Source organism: Bos indicus, chromosome 5, assembly GCF_029378745.1.
Source record: "Bos indicus isolate NIAB-ARS_2022 breed Sahiwal x Tharparkar chromosome 5, NIAB-ARS_B.indTharparkar_mat_pri_1.0, whole genome shotgun sequence".
Taxonomy (NCBI): domain Eukaryota; kingdom Metazoa; phylum Chordata; class Mammalia; order Artiodactyla; family Bovidae; genus Bos; species Bos indicus.
In genome coordinates this window covers 64,283,968-64,306,150 of record NC_091764.1, presented here as the reverse complement: position 1 = coordinate 64,306,150, position 22,183 = coordinate 64,283,968, and the positions used below count along the sequence as shown (strand labels likewise).

General features: G+C 36.6%; 1 protein-coding gene across 3 annotated transcripts in view; it reads right to left on the bottom strand.

Annotated features, from left to right (window-relative positions):
* Window positions 1–6,370: 6,370 nt before the first annotated feature.
* The window catches only part of SCYL2 (SCY1 like pseudokinase 2), a 57,225-nt gene continuing 41,412 nt past the window's right edge, over window positions 6,371–22,183 (bottom strand). For 2 of the 3 annotated variants that reach the window (XM_070789593.1, XM_070789594.1), the window contains exons 11-18: window positions 20,624–20,737; window positions 19,525–19,657; window positions 15,548–15,666; window positions 13,882–13,982; window positions 12,190–12,256; window positions 11,939–12,034; window positions 10,821–10,940; window positions 6,371–9,581 (exon numbers count right to left, since the gene is read on the bottom strand). In XM_070789593.1, the coding sequence (XP_070645694.1) occupies window positions 8,937–9,581; window positions 10,821–10,940; window positions 11,939–12,034; window positions 12,190–12,256; window positions 13,882–13,982; window positions 15,548–15,666; window positions 19,525–19,657; window positions 20,624–20,737 (1,395 nt within the window). In that variant the 3' untranslated portion in view covers window positions 6,371–8,936. The remainder of the gene's footprint in view (window positions 9,582–10,820; window positions 10,941–11,938; window positions 12,035–12,189; window positions 12,257–13,881; window positions 13,983–15,547; window positions 15,667–19,524; window positions 19,658–20,623; window positions 20,738–22,183) is intronic. The other variant, XM_070789595.1, reaches the window with a different exon arrangement.

Genomic DNA, 22,183 nt, shown 5'->3' with positions numbered 1-22,183 from the left:
TATGGAATCTTTGTTCCCTCACCAGGGATTGAACCCGGACCCCTGACAGTGAAAGCACCAAGTTCTAACCACTGGACTGCCAGGGAATTCCAGAGTCACTGTTTTAAAGTAGATTTATCTATTCAGTATATCTTTATTAAAGTTACAAGTGTGGATTCTCAAATTTCTGAAATGTTCAATGAAACAAGTATTAATTTAGAAAATAACAATATATCTCACTTATTTTACTCTTTGAGTTGGTGTCATCTCTGGCTTATTCAGCCAGCATTAATTCCACTTTTCCTCTCAATCAAGTCATAGGACCAGACCTTCCTTAATTCAAGTAATTCTCATATAATTTCAGAATTCAAAAGGGCCTTACCTACTATAATCCTCTCCCTCATATGTCCAGTTTAATTTGGGAAAGTGCAATTCATAAGTAATCATTTGATAGCCTCAAAAACACTTTTTAAAAGACTGCCCGCAAGGTTGAGCTCAGGCCCCATCTCCTCTGAAGAAGCCTTCCTCACTCCCCCAGTCCAGGCTGGCTGTCCCTCTTATATTAAGAGTTGTCACAGAATATATAGTATGTCCCCTACACTCCAGTACTCTTGCCTGGAAAATCCCATGGACGGAGGAGCCTGGTAGGCTGCAGTCCATGGGGTTGCTAAGAGTCGGACACGACTGAGCGACTTCACTTTCACTTTTCACTTTCATGCAGTGGAGAAGGAAATGGCAACCCACTCCAGTGTTCTTGTCTGGAGAATCCCGGGGACGGTGGAGCCTGGTGGGCTGCCATCTATGGGGTCGCACAGAGTTGGACACAACTGAAGCGACTTAGCAGCTTAGCAGCTATAGTAACAACCTTCAAGTTGTGAACTTTCAAGGATGCAAAACAGGTCTTCACATGTTTGGTGTACACTGTCACATGCATGCATCCTCTAAAGTGGTCGTGCTTCTGTGTACTTTATAGTACTGCAGAGAGCGCAGTAGTGTGACCTTTATTTCCAGACCAGGATGTCCAGAAGCAAGTGTAAAAGCAGTGGTGACGTAGCTGGTACTTCTGTACTGTAAGATGAAAATGTTTAATTAAAAAAAATTTTTTATGTATTGTGTGAAAAGTATTATAAACCTATTACAGTACAGTACTACATAGTTAATTCTGTTAGCTGGATATCTAGGCTTGGACTATGAATAAATTGGACTTGACCAATGTGCTTTTGGATTGGAACTTGTTTGTATGTAGGGGACTTACTGTGTACCACACTGTCCTGGAACTGTCAACTTACTCAGCTACCTTTACAACCACAGTGCAAAATTCTTAATGACTAGGCCTATATCTCATTATGGGTTTCCCTGGTGGCTCAGTGGTAAAGAATCCATCCACCCGCCAATGCAGGAGACAGAGGTTCGATCATTCAGTCGGGAAGACGCCTGGAAGAGGAAATGGCAACCCAGTCCAGTATTCCTGCCTGGGAAATCCCATGGATAGAGAGGCCTGGTGGGCTACAGTTCATGTGGGCTACAGTTCATGCAAGAGTTGGAGACGACTTAGCGACCAAACAACATCTCGTTACTACTTGTGTCCCAAGAATCTCACAGCCTATAACCTATTTTTGGCTTATATTCTGAAGAATAAATATATTCAAATAATGCTTGGTGAGGTATCTGTTGTTCATTATTTTAGAGGCTATGTCCGTCATAAACAACGTGGGGGTCTCTACTGAACACTTACAGTATGTCAGGAGCCTTGTTGGGTGCTTCATACACATTGACTTCATTTAATCCTAAGAAGCCTGTAAGACTTGATCCTCATTTTATAGCTGAGAAAACTTATCCCGGTCAGTTAGTGAAAGAGACAAGATTCATTCACTCCACATCTTTATTTACACTCTACCTTGTTTCAAAATGAGAATTTCCAAGAACATAATACAAATCTTCTTTTTTTTAATAGAATTCAGAGTAAAGGTGCAGTAAGAATTTAAAAAATCAGATAAAGCCAGAAGGTAAGTACTGAACAATGCATACCATTAATGTCCTATGGACTTGCTACAGGTGGACTGCAAATTTGGCTTAACTTCACATCTGTTAATATGTGACTTGTTCCATTAGTCAGAGACTTTAAAAGATAGTTGCTTAGAAGCACATTTACTCCTAACTGAAACCTGAAGTTTCTCCTGTGGATTCTCAAAGCTATTGTATGTCAGAGTGATCCAGTGTCATCCTTGGCAAAGCTTCGCAAATACAGTCTAAATGGAAATTGATGTGTGGCTAATACAAGGCAAGTTGGGGACAAAGGTCTCCACAGTGAGTTTAATTTCATTTGGAATTTCTAAGGAAATGGATGGATTATTCAGCGTTTAGCCTCCTCCATAAAGCTTTCTCAAGAATGAGATTGTGAATGTTGGGCAATAAAGGTTATCTGACAAGTATCTGGGTAGAGATATCATTACTGATTAAGCGCAGGTCCATATGAACAGGGCTTCCCAGGTGGCTCAGCGGTCAAAGAATCCACCTGCTAATGCAGTAGACACAAGAAATTCGGATTTGATCCCTGGTTCGGGAATATCTTCTAGAGGAAGAAATGGCAACCCACCCCAGTATGCTCGCCTGGGGAATCCCTTGGACAGAGACAGTTCATGGGTTCAGAGTCGAACACAACTTAGTGACTGAGCACACACACACACACACCATATGATCAGTAGAGCTGGAGATAGAAATACCAATTCCTTCTGACACTGGAGCAGTTTAATGAGGATCCCACTTCAGTGAGAGGCCTTTCCATCTCTTCTCAAAAGTAATCTTAAGAGCACCCAGTTAGAGACAAGATTTTCCCAAAAACTTTTGGATCTGTTCCAACTGAACAACTATGTAAAGAATCACATTCTGCCTCCATGGAGTATGAATACTATGATTTTAGCCTGGAATTAAAAAAAAATATGCCCCCACCGAGTCCCAACTTTATCTGGCTCCAAAGTACTCCTAATGTGCCCATGGACATGGCCCATATTTGACTTTGGTTTGATCACTGCATTTAGAAAGACTGGCAGGAACCCAGAAGGGGCCTGTATGAATGTTGATTCCTACATTCAAACTTGGGACATTAGACTCTCAATCTCATTTACTTTTATATGAAAGGCAAACACAGGTTTTCGTCACAACCGAGGCCACCATAAAGAGTGTATGTCTAAAAAACAGGAGGGAAAAAAAAGAAAGTTGGAACTGTATCAAATGGGTATAGAGCAGGTAAATCATATTTCCATTCAAGGCACATTTCAGAAGAATGTTCAGAAAGTTTTAATATAGGCTATGTATATACAATTCCCTATAGCTTTTGTTAGCACCAGTACATATCCTGTGGCCCCATTTTCAAATGGCTTAACAGATTGAGGGATCTTATCAGTGAAGGTGAGGATAGGAGACAAAAGCAGACATTTAAACAGGGAAATTTTAATGAAATCATTGTTAATTAGTAGAAAGTGGCTATTTTAAGAGTTTTAAAAAAAAGAACTCTTAAGGAGTTCAAAAGTAGAAGTGGCAAAAAAAAAGGAACTACCTCTAGGCTGGGAAAAAGGAAAAAGAGAATTAAGGAACTAAAGACTAGGAAAGGCTTTCCTCCCCACTCCGAGCACTCAAGCTGAGCGTAGGACTCTTCAGTGAAGGCGTGGCTTCCACAGGAACATTCAGCAACCACCCCCGCCCCCACCTCCGGTAGTGAAGAAACTGTCAAGAGGGCCAGAGTGGGAGACAGTTGCTTGAGGGAGAGGCTGAAAGCAGCCCACTGGAGCTCCTCCAAAGTGGGACATGTGACTAAGGCACAGCTGGGGCTCTTCTGCTGGGGCTGCTGGGTTCCCGTGGTGACTACAAATGGAGAACCGGAATCCAGAAGGGACTTCATGCTGCTATTGCTTTGCAGCACCACTTTAGGACAGGACCCTCATCAACGAAGCCTAATATTCTGCCAGGCTGGCAAAGGGAGACATGTTTATAGGGTCCAGTATCACAAAGCAGGGTACAGAGGATGGATTTGGAGCTGGGAGTTGATATCAACAGTAAGGTGATAATTGCTATAGTTCACTCTTTTGTCTTTTTACCTTCCACATATACCTACACTAACATAGGAGCTACTAGTCACACGTGGTTGCTGCTGCTAAGGCGCTTCAGTTGTGTCGGACTCTGTGCGACCCCACAGACAGCAGCCCACCAGGCCCCGCCGTCCCTGGGATTCTCCAGCAAGAACACTGGAGTGGGTTGCCATTTCCCGCTCCAGTGCATGAAAGTGAAAGTGAAAGTGAAGTTGCTCAGTCGTGTCCCACTCTTCGGGAGCCCATGGACTGCAGCCTACCAGGCTCCTCTGTCCATGGGATTCTCCAGGCAAGAGTACTGGAGTGGGGTGCCATTGCCTTCTTCAAGTCACACATGGTTACTAAGTACTCAAAATGTGACTAACCTGAATTGAGATGTCCTAAGTGTAAAATACACACTGACTCTCAAGAGGAGGTACAAAAAATATATATATCATTAAATTTTCTATCAGTTCATGTTGAAAAGGTATTTTGGTTCTATTAAGTTAAAAAAATATATTACAATTAACTTCATCCATTTTTAGTTTCTAATGTGGTTACTAGGAAATTTTAAATTACTTATGTGCTCTGCATTCCACGTAGTTAAATCCTCTCTGTGAGGCTGGAGCAACTTGGCTGCTTTGGATAAAGCTTTCTATCAATAATACCTGTGTGTGTGCTGTGCTCAGCTCTTTCCAGCTCTTTGTGACCCCATGGACTATAGCCTGCCAGGCTCCTCTGTCCATGGGAGTATCCCAGCAAGAATACTGGAATGGGTTCCCATTTCCTCCACCATCAATAATATCTAACAAGCTCTAGTATGGTAAAATGGCTTTTTCCACCATACTGCTTCCTCCTCAACCAAAACTGTATGCTTTAATTCTATTATTAATACATGTCTGGGTTCTGCAAGCACTGCTGACCTGGCTCCCCCAACCATTCTCATCACAATTCAGAGAAAAAGCCCAAAGGCTGCTTTTGAGCATTTCTATTCTATCACCTTCAGAATGGACTGGCTGGATCTCCTTGCAGTCCAAGGGACTCTCAAGAGTCTTCTCCAACACCACAGTTCAAAAGCATCAATTCTTCGGTGCTCAGCCTTCTTCACAGTCCAACTCTCACATCCATACATGACCACAGGAAAAACCATAGCCTTGACCAGACGAACCTTTGTTGGCAAAGTAATGTCTCTGCTTTTGAATATGCTATCTAGGTTGGTCATAACTTTCCTTCCAAGGAGTAAGCGTCTTTTAATTTCCTGGCTGTAATCACCATCTGCAGTGATTTTGGAGCCCAGAAAAATAAAGTCTGACACTGTTTCCACTGTTTCCCCATCTATTTCCCATGAAGTGATGGGACCAGATGCCATGATCTTCGTTTTCTGAATGTTGAGCTTTAAGCCAATTTTTTCACTTTTCACTTTCACTTTCATCAAGAGGCTTTTGAGTTCCTCTTCACTTTCTGCCATAAGGGTGGTGTCATCTGCATATCTGAGGTTATTGATATTTCTCCCGGCAATCATTGGAAAAGACTCTGATGCTGGGAGGGATTGGGGGCAGGAGGAGAAGGGGACGACAGAGGATGAGATGGCTGGATGGCATCACTGACTCGATGGACGTGAGTCTGAGTGAACTCTGGGAGTTGGTGATGGACAGGGAGGCCTGGCGTGCTGCGATTCATGGGGTCTCAAAGAGTCGGACATGACTGAGCGACTGATCTGATCTGATTCTATCACCTCCATCTTCCACTTCAACACCAATTTTTCCAACATAAACATACTTATGGTACCAAATAATTCCTGAACACATAACACTCACCATATTTAACCATTTTGACTCCAGAATTCATATAATAAAGGATATAAAGGATGCCACTATGATAAAAAGCACTGGACTGTAGAATAGAGAAAAAAAGAAAATCTGGCCTCTATTTCTGGCCCTAACCTTCTTGGGTTAGGCCATGTAAATCTCTGATCCTCTGCTCCTACACCTGCTTGGAGAAAAAAAGCAATGAATTATTTCAGTTTTACCCAAACGACATAATGAAATCCTTTTAGGGATTATAACCAGATTTTTTTAAATTAATAGGATAGAATAATAATAATATACTATATGTGTTAAAGGTTTTATGAAACTTTTGTTTCAGATATAAATCTCATATACTGGGTTTGTAATGTAAGCTATATTTCTTACTGTCACAGTAATAGTTTGAGAGCCAGCCATATAATCTCTTAAAATCCTATACTGTTTGAATTCATATAATTTGTTCTGTTCTAAAATTATTTCAAGACCAGTGAATAACAAAGCATGAAATTACAACTTAATATAGAAAGTTTTATAAAAGCTGAAATTTATTTGGTGCATACTCTGTGCTTGCTATCAGGTACTTTCACATATACCTTTTCCTTTAATATGTAAAAGCAACCATGTGAGGTATTTTACAGGTTGAAAAAAAAAGCAAAAACCTATGTCCTTAACTTATTCACATGAAAGGTTATATGTGTCCCCAAATAAAAATAAAATTAAACAAACAAAGCCCAACCAAGTACATAGTCTATTTCCATTTTCTTTTGTGCATCCTCCAAATACACCAGACACTTTAGCATTAGGAGAATAAAGAACCAATTCAAATAAAGGGAATCTTTCTTGTAATTTTTGGAGACAGGTGCTTTTTAAATACCAATTTTCTACTCTATGCACAAGGGACTGAAATGCTGTCGATGTCTGAAATAATTTTAAGGTAATTCAATACTTTGAAAATTTTGTTCACATAGACATACAAGCCTAAAAACAGCACTATTTTTAGAGGCAATTTCACAAGAGAAAAAGGCAATGGTAACAGTTCAAGTGATAGAAATGACTTAAACAAAATACCTTCAAGAAAGGAGGAAAAATGTATAGAAAATTTTCTAAAAATATAGCACCATTACCTCAATGAATGAACAAATTTCAAGATGTGGAAATTACCTAACAATCACAAATATTTCTCAAATAATCTGTTTTTATATTTAGACTTTCAAATTATATAGTTATAGTAAATTTTCTTATTAGGAGTTCAACACTGACATAAAGTTATTTTATAAAATAAAAAGCAACTTCCTAAAGAACAGTGACTACTGAATTGTTACTAAGAAAAATTCTTCAACATTATGCAATTTTATTCCTTATGTAAACTTTTCTCAAGATATTATGTTACAAATAAGACACAATCTGGTATGAATGCATTTGCCAAAAACATTTGATCTCCCTAGTGCTTTTCATTTCTTGGTAAGTTTCTTCAGCATTCCTGAGTCCTTTCCTAAAACCATGTAAAAAGTACCACTCGAAGAAAAACCAGACATAAAGCTGACTTTTTATTTTTTTAAATACCTTCTTACTGAATGCTGCCAGCAATATTATCAAATTATATCTTATAATTAAGTAGCATATGTTCAATGTGAGGATATATATTTTTTCAATGAATAAATGTAGTGTCAGCACAGTAAAGTTCATAGGATTTATTTTAAATGATTGCTGGTTTCTGATAATTAAAATCCACAACTCTATGGCAGCAGTTACAATATAATACATTATAGTTCTCTGAAAGATCACTTTAAAGTTATAATGATGGAATATAACTTAACAGAATACAAATGATATCTATGGCATAAGACTCCACAGTTGACTGATCAGCTAATCAAAGAAAAACATCAGAGAAAGGCCTTGAAAAAGAAAGCATGTTTCCTGTTAGAATTTATCCTTTTTTTCCCCTAAAAATGGCTAATTATGAACATAGAAATGTTTGAATGAAAGACCCTAAAATTCTGAGAAAAGAACTAAACTTCAGATGTAGTAAGTGATGAGGTCAGACTTAACAAGCTGAAACTTAATCTGTTAGCAGCCAGAAGATGCAAGTGCTCATTTTTAGAGAAGTAAAGTTTATTACATTTGAAACAATACAGCAGAAATCTCAAAAGTTTACTCATTAAATATAGTTTAATTCTTACAAATCTCCTTTTGAAAATGCAATTCATATATGCTGCAACCTCTGAAGTTTCAATTTAAAATGAAGCATGAAGGCAGCAATCAGGAAAAGCACAGAGACGGCTTTGTCAAATACCTGTACAAATCAGTACATACCTCTTCTGTCTGTGACACAGGAGGAAAAAAAGTGACTCTAAACATATCCAAGTAAACAGAGAAAAATACATTACTACTTGAGGCAGACCATGCTAAAAAATAGTTTACAATGATCAGTTTGCATTTATGGTAGTTAATAATGCCTTTAGTTTGAACCAATGAAATTAAGGTTAAATTAAATTTTGCAGTAGTTTCTCAGTCTTTTGTACTAAACATCAGTTCATCTGAGAAGTAATAAGATTGGAAAAGCAAATGACCTGATCCTTTTCATTATGCGTATCATTTTCTCAGTTGTACTAAATGCAAACAAATCAATACAGCATCAAGATTTTTCACATATTTAAAATGAAGACTAATGACTTGTGAAGGCAGACTGTGTACCATGTAGTATTTAACAGATGAAACTTGCAATTACCATCAACTCAACTTTTAAAATAACACCAAGATATACAAGCCAAAATAAACATTTGATTTAAAAATTCTGCTATTCAAGATACTCAGGTGTCTTTTTGTTCTCATTGAGATTGATATGGGTTGGGTCTTTTAAAAACCTGAAGAGGAGTTGGTAAGAGGAAAAAAATCCTCAATGCTTTAAAAACCTCAACTGTTAGGAGTCCATACAACTACTATGCTGGCATGAAAACAGTTTTTTTTCCCTATCATAGGACCACTTTCCCATAGAAGTACTTCCTCCAAGCCAGCTAATATAAAGATGTAAATCAGCTTACCCATGATTAAAACTGAAGTAATCCTTTAAAAATAGGAGCATGACACCTCACCCAAAAAGATCTTTTAAATCATTGCTAGCTGAACTGCTACTGGTCATAGTGGTTGGTGGCTGTGCAAAGTTCTGTGGGTTAAAGAAAGGATTAGCCTGCATTCCAAAGGCAGATTGTCCCATCACGTTCACCTGTGTTCCCATTACTGAACTGCCCATACCTGGAGACCCTTGAGGAGGTACAAACTGATTAAGCCACTGATTTGGTTTCTGTTGTGATAACTGGTTCATGCTAACTTTGGGTTTCTGAGGGCCAAAGAGATTATTAAGAGCAGACATATCTGTGGGTCTTTGCTGAGTCTGCTTTCCACCTGCAGGAGGAACACTCACAGCACTGAAGTTTGGCAAGGTGGAAGGTGTTCCCAGTGCCATCTTGGTCACTCCAGGTGTGCTTGGACTACTGAAGAAGTTCTGGTTTGTATTAACTGGCATGTTGAATCCTGAAGTCTGAAAGCCCATGTTAGCATTTAGGCCATTTGTTAAATTTCTCTTTGTATTGTCAATTGGTGTAGAAAACATCATGCCAAGGCCCGTGGAAGGAACAGAAGTGAAGGAACTTGAAGCAGAAATTTTAGGGGTGCTAACAGAAAGACTGGTCAAAGATGACATGTTATCCATCAACGTGTCTGTCAGGTCCTTAGTCTGAAAAATACAAGGAAATTACTTTATTCCAAATTACTTTAAAATTAGTAAAATGTTTGATAAATTTTATTATAAAGGACAAGTTAAAATTAAGCTTGTCTACACTGAGACAGCAAACTACACAGTTCACAGGCCAAACCCAGTTTGCCACATATTTAAGGCTCTTTAAAGATGAACATTTGCAACAATTTGATGACAGGGAACAAAACTTTGAACTCCAATTAAATGAAATGTTGTCTTCCTCACTGTGCCTCCACCAAAAAGCAGAATTGCATTTTTCTCATTAGATCTGTACTATAGAAAAAGATGTTGTTGCTGTTTAGTCGCTAAGTTGTGTGCCTCTTTTGCGACCCCATGGCCTGTAGCCTGCCTGTGGGATTTCTCAGGCAAGAACAGTGCAGCGGGTTGCCATTTCCTTCTCTATGGGATCTTCCCAACACAGGGATAGCACCTGGGTCTCCTGCATGGGCAGGCGGATTCTTTATCAGTGAGCAACCAGGGAAGCCCCACAGAAAAGGATACTTCATTATTTTTGTATTTTGACTTTCATTACAATTGTGTGGAAATTTAGTTTTCTAAATTTATTCTTATATAAGTACATACGAAATATTTTATTTTGCCTCTTGGCCCACAAAGATTTTTCCCAGAGGAAAAAGTTTAATGATTAGGAGACAGAAACTACAAAAAAAATTTAAAGAAAGCTTTTAAGATAAAGTTATTTCTGAAACCAGTAAGAGTGTAAACTTTCTCCAAGCAGAGAACTTAATCACTGTTCTAAAACCAGCACCTAAAACAGTGCCTGTAACACAGAAGGAAATAAATACTGGTCAAGACATATAGGTAAGAATCCCTAAATCAAGTTACAAACATGACTATAACAAAAAAGCCAAAAAATGAAAATTATTTCTTGCTCAAAAATACATAAATGCATGAACATAATATTCCTGATCAATTCAAAGTGAGCAGAGCTGAATTAGTATCACAGACCTAGTATTTTTAAAGAACTGTCCCATTAATCTAGCTTCTTCTATATTGGTAACAAGCTCTATCACAAAACATCGTACATTAGGCAGGTTATTGAGGAGGTGCTGGAAAATCCTTTATGCCCATACTTCTTAGAAATTACATATTAAAGTATTTTCTGAAATACGTTTTCATAAAACACTAGTAGGTAGACTAGGTTCTATACTACCTTACTCCTTAAGAGTAGTATAATTACAAAAAAAAATGAACTCTGACCTGCTTGACTGGAGCAATAGGTGTGTGAACTTGAGGTTTAAGAGGCTGCTGGCTTTTCAACTTCTGGGCCTGCTCCTGTTCTTTTGCTAATTTTTGTTTTTCTTCAAGTGTAAGTGATGCCTTAAAACAGCAGCAAAAAAAAGTTAACTGACAACTTTCTTAATTTCATTTGTAAAGCAGAACATGTTTTTTTGTCTGTTTGACAATACCATTTGACAACACTTGACAATACCAAGTAGTTTATGAACTACTTTATTGGTGACTGCCACAACAGTATAACTAAGGTCAGTTATACTTTAGTTTTGTGGGTTTTCTATTTGCTTTTTTTCCTTTTTTAATATATACCTTTCATTTATTTATTTTTTAATTAGAGGATAATTGCTTTACAATGTTGTATCAGTTTCTGCTGTACAACATGAACAGCCATAAAATTGGGAGATTCTTGTTCAACTGTTTTTATCTTACTCCAAAAAATATTTTAAGAACTCATCAAAAGCTAAGTAAGAATTAAACAACTTAAAAAAAAAAAAAAAATGAACAAACAATATTTTTGATACTAACATCTGCATCAAATTCAGTGTCTTTTTTCTTAGATCTGCTTTGCCAACCTTTAAGCCCACAGTATGTCTTCATACAATTTTGTAAACCACAGTGTCTTGGTTCTACACATACAAGTATTCATACATGTTGAATGAATAGAAGAAAACTGCCCTTAGTGAAATTCAAAGTTGATATATTTTTTATATTGGATGCTAACCAATATTTTAGCTGGAAACTATAGTTTTATAGTTTATTATTCAAAATCAGGAGCAAAGAAGAGACACTGTAAAATTTATCAAGGGATGTGACTGGCAAAGTACAATAGAAAGGACAAGAAGTCAGGCAACCTAGAAACATTACCAATATGGGAGAATGAATTAAAAAGGAAGTTAAAAATATTAAGCATTTTTATTCTCAACATGGTTAGGTCATGATCCACTGATAACTTCTAAATTTCATAAAGATAATTAAAGAGTGTTTCTATTAAGCTAAATAGTATTTCTCAACAAAACAATCTATGGTTTATAGAAGTCATATAATATAAATATGAATGTCAAAAGAACAGTAAAGAAACTTACTCTTTTTTGTTTATTCTGTAACCCATCCTCTTTATTTTCTGATTCACCACCAGTCAGAAGGTCTGCTCCAATGTTGTTAAAGACTTTGTCAATCTGCTGAAACAGAAAAAAATCAACCAGTTGAACAATGTGCAAAACTTTACTACTTAAAGATCAGAAGCTTCTGAAATGGAGTGCAATGTCAAGCACTTCCCGCCCCCCGCCCCGCCCGCCCCACACACACAATTAGAATGATCTAAATATCTTCTTACCTGAGACCCAACATTTGTAACTTTTGTCTCCTCGGAAGCATTCATTTGATTTCCTATATCCAAAGATCTGTAAGAAAGAGCTGAGTTATGACAAAGCTATAAAAAGAAATGTTTTTAAAATACTTCTTAAAAATAGTTTACCCACATAGAAGTTATTACAACCTCAACAAACTGCAACTTATTAAGGAGAGTCATAATCTTTTTCATTATTTACTACTATTAGTGTCTGCTTGCCCCTACAAGTAACATTTGTATACAAGTCTTTTTTTAAAAACTAAACATTTGAGATTTACTGGAGAATTTACTCAGGGTGTCATAAAATCATGCAAGGATGGTTCTTACCATACGAGAGTTCAGAGCTCACTGAGAGACAAGATACAATATGGGAACTTAACATGATTAAGTTCAGAATCTATGATTCTAACAATAAATTCTATAATCACTGAATGAAAGATGTGGGCAAGATCTATGCCTTGAAAAATAGGTAACATTTATTTAGATAGGAAGAAAAAAAAGAGAAGGTTCATTTACACCTCAAGTATAAATACTAGATAGAAAATTTCTCTGTTGTAATTTTTAAAGATTTTCAGGGTTCCTATGCTAACATAGTCAATTCATTAATAGCATATATATATATATATATACACACACACATACATATATATATACATGTATGTATAGACATATATATCTCACAGAATATTTAGCATATACAAATGGCTATTTCATGTCATTCTACGCCTTGTGTATTTACTTCCATAAAGCCTTTACCTTACACTGGAACAAGACCAAAAAAGCTTCTTTTGGAGGACTTGGCTCGTGACTAGTATCAATTTTACTGATTTTCAGATGTTTTTGGCTCAGGGTTAAACATTAACAGGCATTCTACACTCATGTATTTTTCTTTGGAGCAAAGAATATAGTGAAGATTTGATTATAAAAACTGGCATTTTCTGTTGAATAATTTTCATCTTTCCCCTCATCCTTTGTACACTAATATTTTGCAAATAATTTAGAAAATCCTCTCTATAAGACACACACACACAAAAGGTGGATGCTGTGGTACTACATACGGAATGAATTCTCTGTAAATGTTTCAAAGGTTAGATAAAAGAGAAAAGGAGAAATCAAAACACAAGGATTTCACAGATCTGAAAAAAAACTTTTAAGTGGTGCTCTTGGTGATCAGCATCCTGACTTTACAATGCTGGTGGCTAATATGACAAGAGATTTTTCTCAGAAACAGAATTCTCTTTATGTAGAGAAAACATTAAGATTATATCATGTTATGCTTTTGTATTTAGAAATAACATCAGATTTTCAACAACATTCTACTTAAACTCAGTTTAACTTAATCTGCTGGAAAATTTTTATAGGCTTTCAGTTCAGTTGCTCAGTCATGTCTGACTCTTTGCGACCCCATGAATCGCAGCACACCAGGCCTCCCTGTCCATCACCAACTCCCGGAGTTCACCCAGACTCAAGTCCATCGAGTCAGTGATGCCATCCAGCCATCTCATCCTCTGTTGTCCCCTTCTCCTCCTGACCCCAATCCCTCCCAGTATCAGGGTCTTTTCCATATAGTCAAATTGAAATCCTTCGAGTTTTCTCATCCATATTCTAGGAAATCAACCATGACATAACTTTAATGTCACTCCTGGACCATGTGCAATTCATATTCAACCTACTTACTTCTGCTGTTCTTGCATTATATGAAGTTGCTCCAGTTTAGTTTTATGTTCTGACTCCAATCTATTAAGCATCTCTTTTATGACGGAAATGAAAGAATTGAACTGGTATAATAAGAAATTGATATAGTTAGGATGTTTCAAGTTAGCAACAAAGTAATCGAATAAAAAAATTCAACGTTATTCATAATATTCTCTATTTTTACCAGAATATGACCCATAGGTCTGATGACACAAGAATAGATTATACATATTTTAGCTCAGAATATCATAGCAAGCTTTTACAGTATCTTTGTACAGTGGTGGTATTTTAAGTTCCAGAAAACATGTCTCAGTAAGTTTTATATTCTGAGCTAACAGCTATTACTCAGGAGTCTTAAATAAATTCAACTCCACCAGTTATTACACATTGATTTTTTTTTAGACTAATCCAAAACTGACCACCTAATATGTGCATATCTAAACACAATCTGTTTGCATGCGTGCGTGCCTGCTAAGTCACTTCAGTCATGTCCGACTCTTTGTAACCCCACAGACTCGCCAGCTCCTTTGTCCACAGAATTCTACAGGCAAATATACTGCAGTGGGTTCCCATGCTCTCCTTCAGGGCACTTTCCCAACCTAGGGATTAAACCCGCATCTCTTATATCTCCTGCTTGGCAAATGGGTTCTTTACCATTAGCACCACCTGGGAAGCCCACAATCTGTTTAATGATGAATAAAAAATTACCCTTTATTCAATCATTATAAAAGTGACATGTTTGGCTAAAATAAACCTTGTTTTCTAAAAAGCTAGTAGAAATATTAAATATACATAATCTAACTTTCAAATAATTAAAGTTTATAAGAATACCCAACTCAATGTCTAAACATAGTTCAAGTTTTAGTTAAATAATTCTTATGGTACTTCAGAAACAATTTATTTCAGTAATACCACATATTACAGGAAGACTCTAGAAACTTTCTTCCTTCCCCAAATCCAGTAGTCATATACAAATGTAAGAGCTGGACCATAAAGAAAGCAGAAAGCCAAAGATTTGATGTTTTTGAACTGTGGTGTTGGAGAAGACTCTTGAGAGTCCCGTGGACTGCAAGGAGATCCAACCAGTCCATCCTAAAGGAAATCAGTCCTGAATATTCATTGGAAGGGCTGATGTTGAAGCTGAAACTCCAATACTTTGGCCACCTGATGCGAAGAGCTGACTCATTGGAAAAGACTCTGACTCTGGGAAAGACTGAAGACAGGAGAGGAAGGGGACAAGGAACTGACTCATTGGAAAAGACCCTGATGCTGGGAAAGACTCAAGGCAGGAGAGGAAGCAGACAACAGAGGACTAGATGGTTGGATGGCATCACTGACTCAATGGACATGAGTTTGAGCAAGTTCCAGAGTTGGTGATGGACAGGGAAGCCTGGCGTGCTGCAGTTCATGGGGTCACAAAAAGTTGGACACAACTGAGTGACTTAACAGATTGACTGAACAAGGCTTTCAATAATCCCTCTTTCTAACTCTCATACTCCTTACTTTGAATATAAAAAGCACTTTCTTCATTTACCTCTTCAACATATTTTTCCTTGTTTTATCAATGTTTATATGTAATATATTTATACATTCAATGCCGAGAAAAGAGTAAGCTGAATAAATTGAATAAAGCACAAAAGTTTCCTACCTGATTGAGATTAAGATTGTTTTCAATACTCAGGGGAATCAGATGAGGCAATACTTTTCCAGCCAGCTGCTCTTTGGTGATTCCCAACTTCTTATGGGTAAATGTACATTTGTAAATACCTGATTTAAAAAAAAGAATGTTATAATTCAATACTACAAAATTAATAGAAATCAGAAAAACAATGTATCTATATAAAATCTCTTGATAATCAGTACAGTTACAAATTTTTCCTTATAAATGCTTTAAGAAGAATGTTCTTACATATGTATCAGAATGATTTCAGCTTTACTGTCGGTTTAGATTTAACATACCATGACACACTTATCCCATATTCTTTGGCTAAAAATAGTGTAACTGTAAAAGCCTGTATTTTTTTGGGTAGATATACACATCTGAACGCAGAATTCCAAAGCATAGCAAGGAGAAATAAGAAAGCCTTCCTATGTGAACAATGCAAAGAAACAGAGGAAAACAACAGAATGGGAAAGACTAGAGATCTCTTCAAGAAAATTAGAGATACCAAGGGAACATTTCATGCAAAGATGGGCACAATAAAGGACAGAAATGGTATGGACCTAACAAAAGCAGAAGATATTAAGAAGAGGTGAAAAGAATACATAGAAGAACTATACAAAAGACCTTAATGACCCAGTAACCACAATGGTGTGATCACTCACCTAGGGCCAGACATCTTGGAGTGTGAAGTCAAGTGGGCCTTTGGAAGCATTACTGCAAACAAAGCTAGTGGAGGTGATAGAATTCCAGCTGAGCTATTTCAAATCCTATAAGATGATGCTGTGAAAGTGCTGCACTCAATATGCCAGCAAATTTGGAAACCTCAGCAGTGGCCACAGGGCTGGAAAAGTTCAGTTTTCATTCCAATCCCAAAGAAGAGCAATGCCAAAGAATGTTCAAACTACCACACCACTGCACTCATTTTACAGGCTACCAAAGTAACGCTCAAAATTCTCCAAGCTAGGCTTCAACAGTAAGTGAACTGAGAACTTCCAGATGTTCAAGCTGGATTTAGAAAAGGGAGAGGAACCAGTGATCAAGTTGCCAACATCTACTGGATCACAGAAAAAGCAAGAGAATTCCAGAAAAATACTTCTGCTTCACTAACTACGCTAAAGCCTTTGATTGTGTGGATCACAATAAACTGTGGAAAATTCTTCAAGAAATGGGAATACCAGATCACCTTACCTGCCTCCTGAGAAATCTGCATGCAGGTCAAGAAGCAACAGTCAGAACTGGACATGGAACAACAGACTGGTTCAAAATTTGGAAAAGATTATGTCAAGGCTGTATATTATTACCCTGCTCATTTAACTTCTATGCAGAGTACAATCACGAGAAATGCCAGGCTGGATGAAGTACAAGCTGGGATCAAGACTGCCAGGAGAAATATCAATAAATTCTGCTAGGCAGATGAGACCACCCTGTGGCAGAAAGTAAAGAAGAACTAAAGAGCCTCTTGATGAAGGTGAAAGAAGAGAGTGAAAAAGCTGGCTTAAAACTCAACATTCAAAAAATGAAGACTACGGCATCTGGTCCCATCATTTCATGGCAAATAGACAGGGAAACAATGGAAACAGTGAGACTTTATTTTGCAGGGCTTCAAAATCACTGCAGATGGTGACTGCAGCCATGAAATTAAAAGACACTTGCTCCTTGGAAGAAAAGCTGTGACAAACCTGCACAGTGTATTAAAAAGCAGAGACATTACTTTGTCAACAAAGGTCTATTTAGTCAAAGCCATGGTTTTTCCTATAGTCATGTATGGATGTGAGAGCTGGACATGAATAAGGCTGAGCACTGAAGAACTGATGCTTTTGAACTGTGATGTTGGAAAAGACTCTTGAGAGTCTCTTGGAGAGCAAGAAGATCAAACTAGTCAATCCTAAAGGAAATCAATCTTGAATATTCATTGGAAGGACTGATGCTGAAGCTGAAGCTTCAATACTTTGGCCACATAATACCAAGAGCTGCCTCATTAGAAAAGGCCCTGATGCTGGGAAAGATTGAAGGCAGGAGGAGAAGGGGACAATAGAGGACGAGATGGTTGGATGGCATCACCAAGTCAATGGACATGAGGTTGAGCAAGGCCCGGGAGATGGTGAAGGACAGGAAGCCTGGTGTGCTGCGGTCTGTGGTCGGCAGAGTCACACACAACTGAGCGAGACTGAACAACAATGACCGTACCAGGAAAGCCTATTCGAATCAGGTATAGTTCTTACAGTGTAGCAGTAAGGCTACAGAAATGTCTCTGTATTCTGAACACAACTAAATATATATTTCATACTACTCACTCAAAAGTATCTAAGCATAGGTCCTATACCTTTATTCACTTCAACCAATCAGACTCAACATCTCTAAACTTTAATAATTTAACTCCACACAATCCTTCCCTGTTGTCTTACATATTTACTCAACTTTCAAGACCCTGCTGTTATACCTATTTCACAAAGCCTTCATTTGGTAAACTGGGCACATTTGCTCCTCAGTCTCTGAATGCTTTCATTGCATAAGAGTTTTGTATATAAGCTAAAGCTTTAGAACACACTACCTCCTATTATTCTCCAGTGAATGCACACTTCACTTATATATTCAAAGATCTCTGTGTGCCCACTAAATGCTTGTTTGCAGAGCACTATGCTCATTACTTTCCCTTCATTTGGTCTCACTGAACTCTCACAAAACTCCTTTAATGATATTATTTTACCCTTATGTGATAGATAAAGAAACTTTTCAAAGTCAATCCAGGAACTGGCACAGCCAGAATTGGGGTTAGGGCTCTTTTCACTGTATCAGACTCCTTGTCAAGAAGACTAATTTCCTTGAGCTCAAAAGTTTCATAACGTATCAGAAAACTTCTGTGTCCACAGAGGTCCACAACAGATTACTTACTGACCATTCCTATAAATATTTACTGAGGATATTCTATAAATCAGGTGCTATAGTAGGTATTTAAGATACATGGGTGAATAACATAGATTTTCTTCAAAATTAACACAGAACTTCAAGTTTAGTAACTTGTTAATGTTTATGTGATTCTACAGCTAATAGTATAGCAGACCCCAGCATTTCCAGATTGGACTTCAACTATTTATAAACAATTCCAGAGTTTTTTTAATAGAGTGATTTATAATTAGCACGCTGATGACTAGAAGGTGCTGTAAGGCTCATAATGCTTTATCAGCACTTAGCATTGAAAAATATATGCTCATATTTTGTTGTTGTTGCTTAGTTGGTAAGTTGTCTCCAACTCTTTTGCAACCCCATAGGCTGTAACCCACCCGATTCCTCTGTCCATGGGATTTCCCAGGCAAGAATCCTGGAGTGGGTTGCCATTTCCTTCTCCAGGCAATCTTCTCAGCCCACGGACTGAACCCACGTCTCCTGCATTGGCAGGTAGGTTCTTTACCAGTAGGCCACCACGGAAGCCCTGTGTTCATATTTAAACATATCGAAATTAAGAGCCAACTCTACCACTTTTTAGCTGTATAATCTTGAATAACTTACTTCATTTAGCTAAACCTCATGGCCTTAGTGTAAAACAGAAATAAAAGTACCAAATCTCATTAGATTTTAGAGAGGACAAAATAAGATAATGCAGAAAGGACTTAGCAGAGTGCCTCTTATTAATCAGGTAACAAATAAACATTAGGTATTACTATTATGATTGGTATCAGCATTTCAAGTAGCTTTGTTTGCCTCTCTTATTTAGTATCATTTTTAGAGGGAAAACTACATGCTATTTGCGAAGCTGGGATTCACAAATGTTTTTATCCCTTTGTAAATGTCAGGTACTACCACTTTTGCTAAAATTAACAGAGGGAAAAGCTACATCATGGCATTTACACCATCATTCTTCAGTTACATGAAAAGAGAGCAAAATGGTTTTACAGACTGAGAAGTTTACTTGCATGATTATAAAACAGTAAAGTAGCATCAAATGACATTAAGTTTTCAGCTACCTAAAATTCCCATGAGGACCGCAGGTTCCTTGGATGGAATTTGTTGTAAGAAGGGTAGAATATCATCAAGTACAAACCATTTATCCAAGTATTCCAAAATCTTTCCTAAGCACACTAATGAATTTACACGTACCTATTAAAAGAGGTAAACTGAATTAGTCATTTAAAGTCTTCACAATCTAGACCAAAGTATGTTAAGCATGAGTCTAATCTTCATATATGTTAAAATCTCAAAAATTAAAAAAAAGTTAAAAGCTCTCATCCTTTATTAATATAGAAAATTCACATATTTATAAATTTCCCTGATTTGTTTCAGAAAAATTTATGATTGCTTTACCAGGACACTAAGTAGCTAAAGGCAAAGAATGATCTTACTTTCATGTCATTTTAAATAAAGTAATTAGGATTTGAGAAGCTTTACTATATATTTGCTTGCCAAGAATATTTTCTTGAGGTCATTTGAACTATTAAAAGGACTATATTCTCCCAACAAATAATTAATTTTACTGGGCCTCTAGTATATTTCTCTAATTCATGTTCAAGTCATTCTTAAATATTTTAACAATATGTGAAAATTCTATCTGCCATACCTGAAGTTTTATATTTCTAAATATATTTTTAATATAGTTACTAAAACCTGGTATTTAGGAGCTCTTTTATCAAAATTTTATCTATAGTCTCTTGACTATTTTGATAAACATTTCACACCCTACTTTCTTTGCTAGAATTTTTTAAGATAGAATACTTTGAATCAGGATCATAATATTAATAAAATTTTTTTAAGTAAACTAAGAAAAGCAGAAAACAATTTAGGTGGTTAAAAAAAATAACTTGTGGCTTAAAGCGAAAGAGGATTAAGAAAAAAATTACTTGAATTTTCTACTAGAGCACTAGCAGACAGAGTAATGTCAGGGATGGAATACTATAAAATAATATATCTGGGCAAACTACAGCTATTGCTCACTTTCACTGTACTATTTATAGGCTACTTAGAGCCAAGATGAAACATATGAACAAACTATAAAAAGATTACTAAACAATAAGAAAATTACTAAGCCAATGAGAAGTGAGAGACAAATAAAAATATGTAATTACTTACAGCAAGGGAAGATGTTTGCAGACATGCATTCTTAATTCTTGGTATCAGAGCATTTTTCATGGATGGGTAGTCTATAAGATTTGCAAAGGTTGGAATGATGTTTAGACAGAGTTCCTATTAATAAAATAAATTGGATCAATCTCAGAGAAACATATTAAAAAGCATTTTGTATTTGCATGGTTAATTTTGTCACATAGTTGAAATAAACTCTTATCTATCATTTGATCCTTTCAAAAGCTATTTGAAAGAAAAATACTTATTATCAATTTTCTACTTTACAGCCTGAGAAAACAGGCTCAGAAGACCTCACTCAAATTCATGCTAGGTCACACAACTAGCACATATACCAAAATTTCCTGATAACATTCCTAATTTCTTTCTCTGAAAACACAATTCTTCATTTAATTTTAAAAACAGGAATATCTTAAAAAAAGAAAGTAACATCTAAGTTTTGCTATCTCTCATGAGAGAAAAATCAAATATTATACCAATTCATGTAAAACTATTCCTCCTAAATAATGAATTTCTTAGCTGTTACAATATCCATATCATGGAATATAACACAAATATTTTAAAATACATGTTCAAAGATTGTTTAATAATATTGACGATAAATGTAATAAAACACTATTATATCATTCCAATTTTTAAAACATGTATCTGTCTACAGACTTAGGAAAAAGAACTAGAAGGATATATCTGGAAATGTTAACTGAACTGTGGGCACCTCTGAGACAGGATTTAAATTTTCTTTATATTGATATTTTCAAGTATTTCTAAAATCTGAAACTAAAGCAAATATAACGGATAGAAATAGGAAAAGTCATTTAAAACATTCTTGTTAACTAATGCTATGCCACAGTGTAAATGACTGGAACTGGGAACTCTTGAGTATAACAGAGGAAAGGAAGGATGATGGAGGATTGTATGAGATAAGAAAAAGAACAGGAAATGGCTTGAGAAAAAACTGGCTGAAGAACCCGCATCTCAGATATCTTATAAGGCAGAATGATTCTTATAGGAAACCACAAAAGAGATTACTGAAGAAAACAGAGGTATAAATGTGTATCAGAGAAGGAGTTATTGATGATATCTGGCAAACAAAGATATAGTTATTTGTAGTTAGCAGACAGAAATGAATTAATCACTAAGAATCTGATATCAGAATTTTGGCAAATATTTTATCTACTTAAACTTATTCCCAGATTTCCAAAAGGCAGACAGAAAGAAGAGAGTTAATATTAATATCCATTCAGAAGTATAATAATTAAGCAGGTGACATAATTTGAAGATAAGAAATACAAGCTACATTTAAGGGACTGTTTTTCCACAGTTGGTAGAGGAGAATGAGCAAGGCTGAGCAGTCAGTGAGACACCGTGCTCCTGTTACCAGAGGGGAACAGTAAAGTTCAGTCTTTAATTCATCTGAGACAGACTGGACTAAACACGCCATATATGCACTATGCCATACAATCTAGGAGTAGGTTATAAAGAGGCAAATGTCTAAATCACTTAGCTAAAGGAGGGGAGAGCTCTCTCCATACAAGGAGACCTAAGAAC